Below are 16,615 nucleotides of genomic sequence, written 5' to 3' on the forward strand. Positions count from 1 at the left end.
TTCAGCTGTTGATAGAGATACACAATTTTGCTTTCTACTAAACCAAGAAACCAGATTATTCCCCAAAAAGAAACATGCACCTGAAGTGCTTTTTCTGTCACTAATATCCCCAGCCCAATCAGAATCACTAAAACCTATCAAGTTTGTGTTTGTGTCTTTGAAAAACTGAATCCCTAAATCTACTGTACCTGCAACATACCTAATAATCCTCTTCACAGCTTTAAGATGAGTGACTTTCGGATTAGCTTGATACCTGGCACACACACAAACACTAAACATAATGTCAGGCCTGCTTGCTGTTAGATACAGAAGGCTTCCAATCATGCTTCTGTATAGAGTGCTGTCAATATCTTCTGCAACATCATCCTTGGACAGTTTTTGACTGGAACCCATTGGAGTTTTCATGTGCTTGGCTGACTCCAACTCAAATCTTTTGACCAGATTGAGAGCATACTTCTTTTGATTTACAAACATTCCTTCACCTGTTTGTTTGATTTGGAGTCCTAAGAAGTAATTCAACTCCCCTACCATGCTCATTTCAAAAGTGTGAGACATAGAATCTACAAAAGACTGTAAAAGATTAGCACAAGTAGAGCCAAAAACAATATCATCAACATATATCTGAACAATAATGATATGATTATTTGTTCTTCTAATAAATAGAGTTCTATCTGCCTCTCCTCTATTGAATTGTATGTCAAGTAAGAAGTCAGTGAGTCTTTGATACCAAGATCTAGGAGCTTGTTTAAGACCATAGAGTGCCTTCTTAAGCTTGAAAACATGATTAGGCTTGGCAGAATCTTCAAAACCCTTGGGTTGTTCAACATATGCTTCCTCATTCAGAACCCCATTCAGAAATGCACTTTTGATATCCATCTGATACAGTTTGATTTTAAGAAAGCAGGCTATAGCAAGAAGTAATCTAATAGATTCAATTCTAGCTACTGGAGCAAAAGTCTCATCAAAGTCTATACCCTCAATTTGGGTATAACCTTGTGCTACTAACCTAGCCTTATTTCTAACCACTGTACCTTTTTCATCAGTTTTGTTTTTGAAGATCCACTTAGTTCCTATCACATTTACATGATTTGGTCTGGGAACTAAGTACCAAACATCATTTCTGATGAACTGATTCAACTCTTCATGCATTGCATTTACCCAGAATTCATCCTTCAGAGCTTCTGCAATATTTCTTGGTTCTACTGAGGACACAAAACAAGTGGTTCCAGTTAGTGCACATTCAGAAGATAAATTTGCAAATCTTACCATATCTCTGTAGTTTACTCTCTCTTTTCTTCTGGTCCTCATTCCATCAAAGATATCTCCCACTACTTGAGTAGATGGGTGATTTTTCTGAATTCTACTTGAGGGTTCCTTTCTGCAAACATCAAGGGTTGGCTGCAATTCAGTTTCTGGATGGTGTGCTGAGTCCGATGTGGTAACATTTGGCTCAGCACCTTCTTCTCTTGGACCTGGACTGTCTGTATCTGGATCATCTGTGGTAGAAATGACTTCTTCGGTTGTTTCTCTTTCAGCAATTAAATCATCAACTTCATCTTCAGCTGTTTTACTGCGAAGATCAGCAAAATCATCAAATACCACATTTACAGATTCAATAATGGTTCGAGTTCTTAGATTATATACTCTATAAGCATGACTGTTGTTAGAGTATCCCATAAACAAACTCAAATCACTTTTTGAATCAAATTTAGCTAGATGATCTCTATCATTTAGAACATAGCAGACACATCCAAACACATGCATGCATTCTAGATTAGGTTTCTTACCATAAAGAATTTCATATGAAGTCATCATAGATCCTAATCTTAGATCCACACGATTTGAGATGTGACAAGCTGTGTTGACAGCCTCAGCCCAAAACCTTTTAGACAGATTTTTTGCACTCATCATCACCCTAGCCATTTCTTGGATGGTTCGGTTTTTTCTTTCAGCAATGCCATTTTGCTGAGGAGTTTTTGGAGCAGAAAATTCATGCTTTATACCCTTTTTATTACAAAATGCAAGAAATAAAGCATTCTCAAATTCTTTTCCATGATCAGATCTAATTCTACGAACAGAAACTAGAAATTGAGTTTTCACAAACCTGTACAGATTTCTGAACACTTCAAAAGTGTCTGATTTTTCTCTTAAAAAATACACCCAAGTATACCTTGAAAAATCATCAACACATACAAAGACATATTTTTTACCACCTAGACTTTCTACCTCTATAGGACCCATAAGGTCCATATGTACAAGTTCAAAACACATAGTGGTACCAACGTGTTGCAGCACTTTGTGTGGTACTCTGGTTTGCTTTCCCTTCTGGCACATTCCACATATAGGGATATCCTTGATCTTGAGATCTGGTACACCTCTTATGGCATTGTATTTGTTGAGCAGCTTCAGATTTTTGAAGTTTGTGTGCCCGAGTTTCTGGTGCCACAGCTCTACTTCACTTACTCTTGAGCTCTTACATGAGATGGTTTCACCTGTTTGATAGCAATTATCCATTGATCTGGAACCTGTAAGTACACAATGATTTTGATTATCAAACACAGAACAACAGTATTTATCAAATTCTACACGTAGATCATCATCACACAATTGACTGATACTGATGAGGTTTGACCCCAATCCTTCAACATGTAGGACATTTGAAAGTTTTGGGAGTCCCTCAATACTGAGTGTTCCACGTCCAACCACTTTGCCTTTAGCTCCTCCTCCATAGGTTACACGTCCTCCATTAAGTGTGTGGTAGTTTGACAGAAATTCCTTTGTTCCAGTCATGTGCCTAGAGCATCCACTATCAAAGTACCATGAACCTGAAATGTTAGCATTTAAAGAGGTGTATACTGCCTTGCACAAAAGTTTACCTTTGGGAGTCCAGATTTTACATTCCTTTTTGGTAAATTCTACCTTTTTCTTTGAGGTGTTCTCTGGAGTGATGTTGCACATTTTGTACAACATTTTGTCACTACTGAGTTTTTCACAAAATGGATGAATATGTCCTGGTGAGAAACAATAATGACAAATGTATCCCCTTATTCTGGACTCTGAAGTGGTGACTGTGAAATTCCTAGATTCCTTGCCATCTGACCCCTTTTCTTTGACAAATACAATTTCTTTCTTCTTCACTGGCTTGTGTTTCTTCACTTGTTTCTTGAACCCTAGACCTTCCTTTTTGTTGTACTTTTCCAGTGACACAATCTCTTCGAGTTTAGTTGTGCCGGTGTTCATCCTCTTGATTGCTAGAGTTGCTTCTTTGAGTTCATCTTTCACCTTTGCCAGTTCAAGATCCTTCTTGGTGATACCAACCTCCAAATGAGTGATTGTTTCTTTAAGGGAAGAATTTTCCTTGTTGGCTGCATCTAGAGCTTGAGTCTTCTTCTCCAAGTTGTAGATCAGCTTCTTACACATATCTTCCTCATCACTAACTGCTTCATTACTGGATTCTGCTGCATTCAAAGAAATAGAGTTTAAACATGTATAATGATCAGTATTAAACTCCGAAATTTCAGTTACTGAAAGTGTTTCAGAAAGTGTTGCACCATCCAGAGGAACTCCTTGTGATTCTGTTTCAGAGGCATTTTCTGTGAGATATCTGACAGAAAGAGCTTGTTTAGAGGATTGCTGTTCCTTTGTCTGTTCAGGTTGCTCTTCCTCATCATCGCTGACTGCACAAATCAGACTCATTCATCTTCTTCTCAAGGTATTTGCACATTCATTCGCATAATGTCCAAATCCTGAACATGCCCTGCATTTAATATGATCCAAGTTAGGTGGTTCAGAATTTGAACGAATAAATGAAGAATTTTTTGAATTGTTTTGAGAAGATGTTTGAGGAAATGTTCTCTGTGGAATAGATCTGTTCCGGGGCTGAGTTTGTCGATTTTGTGGAGAGCCTTCTGGAAATAATTGTCTGGGCTTGATTCCACTTCGTCTGTACGCCCTATTGAATTTCTGAATTTGAAATGCCACATTGTTGAGACATTCTTCTGCATCATCATCATATTCCAGAGCAACATCTTCCTTTTCTAATTCTGCCTGGAGTGCATTTGAGATAGCCTTTCCTTTCTCCTTTCTTTGATCTTCGAAGTTCATCTCTCTGGACTTGAGACTACCAATTAATTCGTCCAGCCGTAGAGATGATGTATCTTTAGCCTCCTCAATAGCAGTAACCGTCATGCTGAACCTTTCTGGAAGAGTTCTCAATACCTTATTCACCAGTGTCTCGTTGCTCAAAGGACCACCTAAGGATTGAAATTCATTAGCCAAATCAATCAATTTCTCATTGTACTGAGAAATTGTTTCAGTTTCCTCCATTCTCAGTCTCTCAAATTTGGAAGAGAGTAGTCTGAGCTTGGTTCTTCTGACACTATCTGATCCCTCACAATGTAGCTGAAGAACTTCCCAAGCATCCTTCGCAGAAGTGCATACAGAGATTAATTTAAACATTGTTAAATCTACTGAATTGAAAATTGCATTTAACGCCTTTGAATTTTGGTTAGCATTTGCAAGATCATCTGGTGTCCACCGTAATTCTGGAGTTGGAAAAACATCTCCGTCCACATCTGTGATAGTTGGTGGCTTCCATCCAGTGAGAATAGATCTCCATGCTCTCTCATCAATGGCTTTGATGTATGCCCTCATCTTGACTTTCCAGTAGGTGTAGTTCGTGCCATCAAGTACAGGAGGTCGCATAGAAGCAGTCATCTGAGTATCCATCACGAATTCGTTTCTGTAAAGAAAATAGGAACAAACACTTAGTATACGTCAAGTGTTGGCTCTTGATGCCAATTGAAAGAATTTATGGTCCCGAATTCGTATTATACAGAGATGTTGTCTGAAATGTTATGACACTTGAGACAACATGCAGCGGAAATATAAAGATTAAAAGACAACGCTCAGAATTAAAAAATGTTCACAAGTAAAGACTTGTGAACTTGCCCTTTACAGGACGGAAAAATATATTAAAATCAGTATTCCAAGAATACAAACAGAAGAGGTGCGAAAACTTCTTCCTTATGAATGAATCTTTTTCAAGATCATTCTTACAATCAAATCTAGATACTAAAAGAAAAATATTAAAAATTCTAGATTTCAAATCATGTACTCATAAAGAGCACGTACAACAGATCCTAGAAACACTCTAAAATTCTCAAGATAAATACTTCAGCTCTCTATTTTGTGTTCTCGAAATCTGCCTCATTCTTGAGTCTTGAGTTTGGTATTTATAGACTTGCCAAGCTTCCACTCCTCAGCCCATGATCTGCAAGAAAACCAACCACAAGAGCACTCAAGATAATGGGTCAGTGGGTTAGTTAGGAAGTTAGAATAAACCCACAATTAAATCCACTAATCATTTACTAAACCCACTAAGTCATAACACTTAGCCCACTAAGTAATAACTAAAATTTAGTTTAAAAGACAGAGAGTTAAAACACATTTGTAAAAATAACAACGTGTTTCACAAGTTATAACAACATGATCCTCTTCAAATCTAGTATTTATGCTCACAAAATATAATATTTGTTACCAATAGTCAATTTTAAAAGATTATTTAGTATTTATTTATAATAGTAATATTCGTTAACAAATACTTGATATATATGAAACAAGTCATCTTCATCAATAGTCATAATTAATGTGTTTTTGTTTTTTTTATTGCAAAATTCATTTTGTCACAAATGCTTAACATGATAAATAAATTCATCACTAATAACTTTTATTTTCTTATTATGTATGCTTATGAACCCAAAATAACTTTTGCAAGAACATTAATTCATCATGAATATATAAACAAATAAAAGATCAAAACAAAGATACCTCTCAATCGAATCTAACTCTTACTAGAACAATTGACTTTGATTGTTAGCTTCAATATATAATAGGCTTCAGAATCCTACATCTCCACTACTTTCTGATTTTTTTTATAACATAAATAAACACATATTCAAGTATCGGACATCAAATTAATATGTAGAATATCTTTTCATTACATATATTTTTATTAGGTAAAAAAAATACGAAATACAAAATAAATATGAAATATTATGCCACATGGATAAAATATTTCGTACAATTTCAATTATTCGACGGAGACTCCGGGGATAATTAATTATTTAAACTATGAAATAATACGAGTTTATGTTCATGGGCAGAAGACAACCCGGTAGTTGGTACCAGCCGGGCAAGTGAAAAGGCTTGTCGGATCATCTTGTGGATAACTATAAGCATCAGGGCACCTCTCCTTAAAGAACCTCGACAATGGTGTCGGGCCACATGTTTTGGGCCCGTCAGTGCAACAATATTGGTTCCCACCGAAGACAGTGCAAGGGTTGTTGCATCCTCCCGGGGCTCGCAGCTCGTTCGGGCACTGGTCGTTGATCGGTGCAGTACACCTAAGGTTGCGACAAACATTGGTTATGGGGCTAAATTCCATCGGGATATTGAACCCATCGACAAGAGAGATGTCGACAAAGTCCAAGTTGTTGGGTTGATTGAGGGCGAACTCGGCTAGGGTATTGGGGGCCCGCCCGTAGCCTTGACACTCCAGACAGCCGTTGCAGTCGCCGGTCTGGCACTGGCCTTGGCCGCTTCCGTCGAAGTTGCAGTTGGTCCTGCCCTAGATTCGAGCCTGGACGGTCCCTGGCGTGACGTTGATCTGCCAGGACTGACCAGACTCAAGTCTACGGCCGCCGCCGGGGGAAGCGGCGGCCCAGACGGTGAAGCCGCATCGGTTTGTGATGTCGAATGTGGCGGTTCTCTCAATAATGATATTGAGAGAGACAAAAACACCATTGTAAGGTTTTTGAGGATTAATCCCATGTTGATCAATTAGTATGATGAATGGTTAATTATAGTAGGTATGTGGTATTGAAGAATGAAGGATTAAGGGGTTTATATAGAAGGTTGACGGCTAAAATGTTGCGTGTCCCTAACGTTGGATCTTCTTGATTTTAATTTGTGGTTAGACATTTCAAAGTTTTAATTTGGATTTGAATATAAATTCCGTTTTTCTTCATGTTCATAAATTATATTTTCGCCTAATGCAATGACTAAATTGGCATCTCTAGATTATATGGGAAAATTCTAACTTTTGTCTTCTATGTTAGGCTTATTTAAGGATTTAGTCCCCTATCATGCATTATTTAATTTTATATGCTGTAACTTTGCAAATACAGTACATTTGGTCCTATTTTGCATGATGCTTTTTTTTTTTAATTTAAAGATGCGTCAAATAAACTTGATGTATTTTAATTTACTTATATGGACAGTTAAAATTTATAAATATAATATTTAATTTATCCTTGGTTGAACTTTGATCATTTTACTATTATTATTATTATTATTATTATTATTATTATTATTATTATTATTATTATTATTATTATTATTATTATTATTATTATTATTATTATTATTATTATTATTATTATTATTATTATTATTATAATAATAATAATAATAAGTGAGATAACAAATTTGTAAACCAAGTTAGAGGAGCATTTGTAATTTTCAAGTGTATGTGAGTGTATTTCTCGGTGTAGGGGTTCTTGCATGTGTTGGTGCACGTGCGTGTATGTATGTGCAGTGGCAATGACATATCATATATGATGCTGAGGAGAAAAATAACGAGGGTTCAAGGGTTGCGCTCTCGAAATTTGTTTCAAGGATATTAATAGAAAATAGCCCAAAATAATTTATTTTTTTCGTATCAACAATAATTATTTCTTATTTTGTTTGAGTATTAAGATAAAAAAAAATATATCAACAATAATACAAAATGTAACTCTAATTTTAAAAACATTACTTTTAAAAAAAATAGTTTTTATATCAATTATGTATTTTTGTTGATATAAAAGCTAATTAGACCAGGGTGGGCTTGTGTAATCGATGCCTTGCAAGTCTTATTTCTTATTCACCTTGTAATTAACTTAAACCGAGTGTATTAATTGATGTAGTTGAAACAATCTTTTAGTTACTCTTCGCATGTTTAATTTTTGTGGTTTGCTTTTCTTGGTCAAAATAAATTAAAGCTTAGAGATTAGTGGTGTGGTAGGCACTTCAATTTTCTTGATTTTTATACTCTCTATTTTCGTTTGCACAATGCTCAAATTCTCTATAGGCCCATAAGAATTAACTTTCTTGCAAATCGATCCAGTCTTTTTTACCTACAAAAATTAGACATATTAAACTATTTTACCTTAAACTTCTCCAATGAAAATAAAAAATACCCTCAAATCCTAACTTTACTTATTTTCATCCATTAAAATATAATTTTACTCCAATTTAATCCATTGATAGTTAATCATTGACCGCCAACCACCGTAAACCGGTTCACGTTGGTGCTTATTTTTTTTGCAATTTTTGTTTTCCGTCAATGTTGTTAAATTGACCGACAATGTTACTGTATTAATTGATCAACACAGTATTAATAAAAAAAAACATTTTTTGTATATTCTTTTTTACCAGCAATGTTGTTGGGTTCACTGCCAATGTTACGGTGTTAAATGATCAATCTAACAATATTAAAAGAAAAATCTCAGATGTTGATCACCGATATTGTACTATTGATAGTCACTACTCATGTGTTGTTGTTCACAACAACATCAACATAAATTGTTTGGCACTTTGCACCCTAAATCACTTTTGGCTTAGAAAACTTACCTGCAACTTGCTGGGAAAACCTGGAAGATAGGCAAATTCACAATTTTCTTATTATCTATCATCTTCCCTCAACCTTAATCACCGTTCCACCATTTTTATCTTTCGTCCCTTTAATAAAAAAAATCATAAAATCTTTTTAGCCATTTCTTTCAATGGTAAATCGGTATAAACACTAAACAATAATAGTAAATCCCTTTGTTTTTTTTTTTTTTTTTTGCTTTTGAGTATAAAAAATATAATATAACTGAAATTTTTAGGCCGAGCCCTCAATTTGTTTTTGAATAGTCAAATGACAAAAGAAGGCTACTGAGAGGTTTATTTGGTGGCAGAAAGGTGGTGCCTATTAGTTTCACGATGAGAGGAATTTTGTGCTCCCATTGAATACTTTGGATCTGTAAAATTATTAAAAAAACAGTGTTACTATGGAATAAAACTTGATTTTCTTAAGGTGAGTTATCGGACTCTTGTCTATATATTCCAACCATTCTTGAGTTTTAGTTCAGAATTTACATATTAGGGCAAATAAAAAATGGCTAAGAATTTATGATTTTTTTGATTAATAGGACGAAATATAAAAATGGTGGAACGATGATTAAGAATTGGGGGAAGAGGAGAGATAATTAGAGAATCACGAATTTGCCCATCGTCCAGGTTTTCAATAAGTTGCAGGTAATTTTTCTAACCCAAAAGTGATTTGTGGTGCAAAGTGACAAACAATTTATGTCTAAAGGATGCAATCTGCCAATTTTATAATTTAAGGGTGCAAAGTGCCAAAAGGGTGTAATTCAAGGGTGCAAAGTGCCAAAAACCCGTCCAATTTTATATAATTCAATTAAGGAAGTTTCCATAAATCAAGCAATTGACTCGTATTTGCTAAAAAAATCTAATTGACCTTACTTTTTTTTAATCGGTCTAAATGCTTTCAAACATCATGTAATACTTTATTAAGTTAGGGTAAATTACACCCACACCCCTGAGGTATGCTTAAATAATTTTAAGATCCCTGTGGTATTGATAATTACACTAACCCCCTTGAAACATAGTTAAAAACTCTAATGGGATAATGCATTGGATACGTTATTCCGATAGAGTTCTAACGGACTATTGGTTTCAGGAAGTGATGGAGACAACAAAAATCTATGAGTGATTTAAGAAATGTTGGGACAGTCATGTCAAAATCAATGTGGAATCCTTTCAAACTCAAAAATCTCCTATTCTATGAGTGATTCAAAATTCATGTGGAATCCTTTCAAACTCAATCTCCTATTCTTTTAGCTATATTTCCCTAATTATTCTAGTGAAATATTTGACTCTACATTTTCATAACAAATTATATAGCAGATGGTTATGGAATCATAATTAACTATAACCGAACAATTTTTTTCCTTCTAATTAGTTATTCTTCTTAGACGGTGTTTGGCTAAACTTATTTTAAACAGCTGATAAGCTCCTACGTTAAATAAGATATTTTAAGAGCTGATAAGATGTTACATCTTATTTTTAGGATTAATTTTTAGAGTGCTTGGATAATGAGCTTATTTTTTATTTTTACTCATTATAAGATCTTAAATAAAAATGCGGGTAGAGGTATTTCTTTTTAAATGGCTTGCTCTCCAACAACTGATTTAAAAAAAAATTAAGAGTTTTTTTTTTTTAAATTACCAAACACTTTGGAAGAGCTTATAAGCTCTAAAACATGTTATAAGCTCATTCTTCCAAAATTTTGCCACTACCATTTTGCATATGTTTGAAAATATAAATTTTAAAATCAAAGTTATCCTTCCAGATTGATACATGAATGTATTGAAACTCATAGATGCCTTTACGCAAACATACCAATTTCCAAGGGGAGGATGATTTTCGCAGAAGATTTATATAAAACCAGATAAGTCATTTTTCATACGCATATAAACAGTTTGCAAACATATACCTGTATTTTATTTTATTTTATTTTTTTAGAGGAAACATATACCTTTATTATAATACTATATATCTACGCATATATGGACTTATTAATATAAATAACAAGAACCAGATTTACCAATTGGTTTTCAAAGACAAAATAGACTGTCACAAAACTAAATTGACAACAAAAATGTTTTACGCAGATGTCATAAAACAGAGAAAGATATTGTCTTAAGATTGTTGGTATAAATATAACAATATGCGTAAATATTTGAATAAGAATTACACTTACTTGAAAGTAGAAATTAACCGAACATATGAAGAACGAAAAACCGACTGAGGCTTGCAAAAGCAATTTCCTTAAGACAATATTTTCGGGCTGTCCACGGTGCAACAGTCACTCCCGGTAGTCTCCCAAGATACAACAGTCGAATACTTCGATATTTGCACAAATTCGAAGTCCACGGCGAACTAAAAGACGTAGGAACGAAATTTTGACAAGGGGTTTTAGGAAGAAATTCTCAAGCGTCTTATTATCTCTTGTGCAAAATTGATCAGATTTTGTTTTATTTATAGATATTTAAGAGTCATTTTGTGAATGGATAGGTTTTTTTAAAAAGAGTTATTTCATAAATAGACATGTTGTTTGGAAAGAAACGCATTCATTCCAAACATGCACCTATTTGAAATATCATAATTATTTTATTCAATTAAAAATCCAACACATTGTACAACTAAAAGTGGTCCAAAAAGAAAATTAATTTTTAAGATAAATTCAATAGTGATAAATATGCAACTTCATTATAATACCCTTTCCTAATTTTTTTTAACCCTGCCATTTCTCTCATTCCTCTTCTCTGTATCTCTTCTTTTTCTCTACGCCTAACTTCTCTCTTCCATGGTTCCTTTTCTTTCTGTCATTTATCTTCTATTTTCCTTCTCTCTTTTTCTCTCCACCAAGATGTGTTCTCTTATCTTTCATCTATTCTCCCCAACTCAACACGTCGTCGCCGTCTATTGCAATTTTCTCAAAGAAAAATCACAAATTCAACAGTTGATCGTTACTTCTTGACGGTCAAATAGACGGGGGACTAAATGTGTTAAAATGTGATAACATTAGTTTGTAGGGAAAATTACATTTTTCGTCCTCATACTTTACCCACTTTTTCAAAACTGTCCCTAAACATTTTGGAGTTACAATAGTAGTCCTTAATCATGCCATTTTTTGACAGAATTGGTCCGCCGTTAATTTTTGCCGTTAAGTTGGATGGAAAATGGCATGTGCCTCTCACATGCCTTCAATTTACAACACTCCATGAAAATAGACTTTCAACAACACGCATTGCGTCTTGTTAAAACAAATTTTTCATAATTAAAACTTGATTGAAATTCGAAATTATATAACTTCCAAACAAGCAACATCGATATATATTGTTTTAAAATATTTTGAGAAATAATATTTAACCAATTGAAACATTGTTTTAAAAAATGAAATATTCCTTTCAAAATCAAGATTTTCGGAATTCAAATGAAAACATTGTTTCAAAATAAAATAAAAATTCGATCTGAATAGGTGGGATAAGAAACCTCCATTTCAATCTTCACCCTAATTTAATAATGTAAAACTCGATAAATTATTTCAAAATATTTTTAGAAGTATTGTCTAAAATAATAATATAATGTTTTAAAACCGGAATTTCTTGAATCCAAATGAAAATTATTGTTTTAAATAAAATAAAAATCTGATCGTAATAGGCGGAGTAAGAAAACTCCGTTCCAAATTTCACCCTTATTTAATAATCTAAAACTCGATATTTTTTTTCAAAATAAATTCAGAAATATTGTTTAAAAAATCATAATATTGTCTAAAGAAATAAGTTAAAATCGGAATTTTCGGAAATTGAATGAAAATATTATTTTAAAATAAAATAAAAATTCGATCAAACTAGGCGAGATAAGAAAACTCCTTTCCAATTTTCACCCATATTGAATGATTTAAAACTCGACATATTGTCTCACAATTGGGATTTTTGGAATTGACTAGAGGTGAAAATTGGAATGGAGATTTCTAATTCCCCAATTCCTATCGGGTTTTTTTTATTTTGGTTAGAAACGATATATTTTAATTGAATTCCAAAAATGCCGATTTTGGAACAATATTTTAAAATTTTAAACTATATTTTGATTTTTTAAACAATATTTCCGAAATGAGTTGATTTTTTTGGAATTTACGTGATTTCTTTTTTATATAAATTAATTAAAAATAATAATTATAAAAAATATGTTTTAACAAGACGCAATGCGTGTTGTTGAAAGTCCATTTTCATGAAGTGTTGTAAATTGAAGGCATGTGAGAGGCACATGCCATTCTCTATCCAACTTAACGGCAAAAATTAACGGTGGACCAATTCTGTCAAAAAATGGCATGATTAAGGACTACTATTGTAACTCCAAAATGTTTAGGGACAGTTTTGAAAAAATGAGTAAAGTATGAGGACGAAAAATGTAATTTTCCCACTAAAAGTGGTCCAAAAAGAAAATTAATTTTTAAGATAAATTCAATAGTGATAAATATGCAACTTCATTATAATACCCTTTCCTAATTTTTTTTAACCCTGCCATTTCTCTCATTCCTCTTCTCTGTATCTCTTCTTTTTCTCTACGCCTAACTTCTCTCTTCCATGGTTCCTTTTCTTTCTGTCATTTATCTTCTATTTTCCTTCTCTCTTTTTCTCTCCACCAAGATGTGTTCTCTTATCTTTCATCTATTCTCCCCAACTCAACACGTCGTCGCCGTCTATTGCAATTTTCTCAAAGAAAAATCACAAATTCAACAGTTGATCGTTACTTCTTGACGGTCAAATAGACGGGGGACTAAATGTGTTAAAATGTGATAACATTAGTTTGTATTTTATTGACGGCGGTAAATAGGGGACCAAAAGTGAAAAACGTGCAAACTTGGGGACCAAAACTGTAATTATCCCCCTTTGTCAACTATAATAATTATTTAATGGCAGCGAATATTTGCAAGACGAAATTTACTTAGTGCAAGACCTTACTTCATGCAAGACCAAAATATGAATAAATTTACTAAGATCAAGACTGGAAATTACAAATATAACCCCAATAATAATTTAGATATTATTAATTTAAATTAAGGTAATTGCTATTGCAAGACCAAAAAAAATTACAAAAAAAAGAATAAAAAAAAAGAATAAAAAAAAAGGAAAAAAGAGAGGGAACTCACTCCCCCAACAAAACACCAACATCTTCTTCTTCACCTTCATTTTACACATTTTTTTCCACAAAAAAATCTTCCATTTTCTCCAAAACCCTTATCACATAAAACCCTCAAATCTTACTAAAACTTGAAAAGAAGGACATTATGGATACACAAGACATAAATATGGAGGATTCTAAGGTCGAAGAACACAAAGAGGTAAGAAATATTGTACTTTGTGATCGTTTTTCTCGTTTTTCGCACCTCATTTCACGCACAAAAAATTCGACATGTACAGGTCGAAATATCCGGTTACTATCGACACAGTAGTGTCGAAAATTGCAACATAATTCGACACTCCTTAATGTCGAATTAAATTGAAATTTTCGACATTTTGGTGTCGATTTTTAGCTAATATTTCGACGCTGGTGTGTCGATTTTTCAATGTTACAATTGTGTAACCACTTTTCCGGTTTTTCTTGCAGAGTTTTGTACCTAGCGCGTCTAGTGGAGCTAATGCATGTAGGGAATTAGCTTTGGATTATTCACATGAATTTACCACCCATGAGGAGTTTGCAACAAGGGAAAATTTAGTCACATGGGTGCGCGAAGTTGGTATGCGACTAGGAATGATAATGACAGTAAAGTCTTCAAACCCGGGAAAAAATAGACGTAGAAGGCCCTACGTGGTACTTGTATGCGAGCGTGCGGGAGTGTATCGTGGCAAAAAGGTACCCGGTCAAGATGACAAAGGAAAGGGAAAAAGGCAAACAGGGTCAAAGAAATGTGAGTGTCCGTTTGAGTTGAAGGGCCAAAAAATGGGCATGGATGATGAAGAAGTTGGGTGGGTATTGACAGTTGAATGTGGTAGTCACAACCATTCAGATTTTGAAAACTTTCAAGGCCACTCATATGCTGGAAGATTAACACGTGAAGAGATGGCACTTGTAGAAGACTTGTCAAACGCATTGGTGAAACCAAAGGCAATCTTATCATCACTAAAGTTGAAGAATCCGACAAATGCGTCTTTAATTAAGACGGTTTACAATGCTCGTCAGAAGATCCAGTTCAAAGAGAATGCTGGTAGAACTCAAATGCAATTGTTGATGTTGAAGTTGTCCGAAAATAACTACTTCGAGTATCACAGATATTTGGAGGAGACCGGCGAGGTAATGGACTTGTTGTGGACCCACCCTACGTGCATTAAATTGGCATGTAGTTATCCGTATGTATTGGTTATGGATTGCACATACAAAACCAACATATACGGACTCCCATTCCTAGAGATTGTGGGTATTACTTCTACGAATAAAACGTTCTCTGTTGCATTTGCATACCTTCGGGCGGAAAAAATAGACAATTACGTATGGGCCTTGAAGAGCTTGGCGAAGGTCATGGAAAGTTGTCCTAAACCTAATTGTATAGTCACAGATCGAGAGTTGGCTTTGATGAAGGCTATAGAGATCGTATATCCCTCCAGTCAACAACTTTTGTGTCGATGGCACGTGAGCAAGAACATTCTTAGTAATTGTAAGAAGATGTTCAAAACGAACAATGATAAGTGGAAAGATTTTGAGTCGGACTGGGCAAATCTTGTTGGTCAAGAGACAGAAGAGTCATTTTATAAAGAATGGGATGTTATGAAAACAAATTTTGTTGACTACCCGGATGCTTTAACTTATGTCTCTCATTCGTGGTTGGATCCGTACAAAGAGATGATTGTCTCGGCTTGGACAAACAAACATAGGCATCTTGGAACGTACACTTCTAACCGGGTAGAGGGTGCACACTCACGAATGAAGAAAGAGTTGGGAAATTGTATGGGCACATTTGTAAAGATTTGGGCTCATATTGACAACCTACTGATGCATCAACATACGGAAATCAAAGCCTCGTTTGAGAAGAGCAAGAATACTTACCAACACAGTTACAAAGTAACGATATACAACGAACTTCGAGGATGTGTGTCGTTGTACGCTCTTGAGCAACTCAAACTTGAGGTGAAAAAATCACTTGAGTTGCTTCCGAACGAGTTTATGTCTTGTATTTGCGATATCCGAACCACTCATGGATTACCTTGCGCCCACGAACTTCATGGTAACGTCATAAATCGCACTCCCATCTCATTGGACTGGATAGACCCGTATTGGAAGCACTTGAGCATGGAGCCAATGATTTGTACAAAGGATGAACATCTCCCGACTGATGCGGAAGAAATGGAAGCATGGCGGGCTGTTTTCGATCCGTCCGACGCAAAAAAAAGGGTTCAGTTGCTTATGAAATTGCGGGAGATTACTCACCCCGAGAGTAACTCTCTCATTGAGCCAATGCAAAAGGTTGTTACCAAAGGTCGCCCCGGAAAAAAATTGCGTATTGATAAATCAACCCGACGCAACCCATCCAAATTTGAGTACGAGCTTAATTCAAGCAAAGATAGTTGTTCCCCAAAGGTAATTTTTTTGAAATTTTTAGCTCATAGTTCATTTTTTGGTTTCTCATTTAGTAATACGTGATATTGGTTAAACATTGTAGACTCCTCAGAGTTGCACTCCTACTTCTGGTATCCAAAAGCAACGTGAACAGCTTATGCCGCAGCCAATCACTGGCTTTTAAAGAGCTAGTTAATCGTAATCATGTAGCACTACAAGAGACCATATGTATTGATATGTAGAATTGATGTATTATATATATTTTTGATATATATATATATATTTTTTTGATGAAATAATTAGTTAAGTCGTGCATTATAAAAACAAAAACATCCTAAATCATCCAAAATCATCCAAAATCATCAAAAAGCAAAAACATCCTAAATCA

At 34.4% G+C, this 16,615-nt stretch overlaps 1 protein-coding gene and 1 pseudogene across 1 annotated transcript; one reads left to right on the forward strand and one right to left on the reverse strand.

Moving 5' to 3' along the window:
• Positions 1-5,965: 5,965 nt before the first annotated feature.
• On the reverse strand, positions 5,966-6,853 carry LOC148770725 (thaumatin-like protein; annotated as a pseudogene).
• Positions 6,854-13,984: 7,131 nt separating this feature from the next.
• LOC148770726 (putative protein FAR1-RELATED SEQUENCE 10) lies at positions 13,985-16,411 on the forward strand. The gene is made up of 3 exons (XM_088818026.1): positions 13,985-14,017; positions 14,284-16,248; positions 16,331-16,411. Exons 1-3 carry the CDS (start codon positions 13,985-13,987, stop codon positions 16,409-16,411), a joined length of 2,079 nt encoding a protein of 692 aa, XP_088674152.1.
• The last annotated feature ends 204 nt before the right edge of the window (positions 16,412-16,615 follow it).

Source organism: Erythranthe guttata, chromosome 5, assembly GCF_056151865.1.
Source record: "Erythranthe guttata isolate IM_541 chromosome 5, IM_541, whole genome shotgun sequence".
Lineage (NCBI taxonomy): Eukaryota > Viridiplantae > Streptophyta > Magnoliopsida > Lamiales > Phrymaceae > Erythranthe > Erythranthe guttata.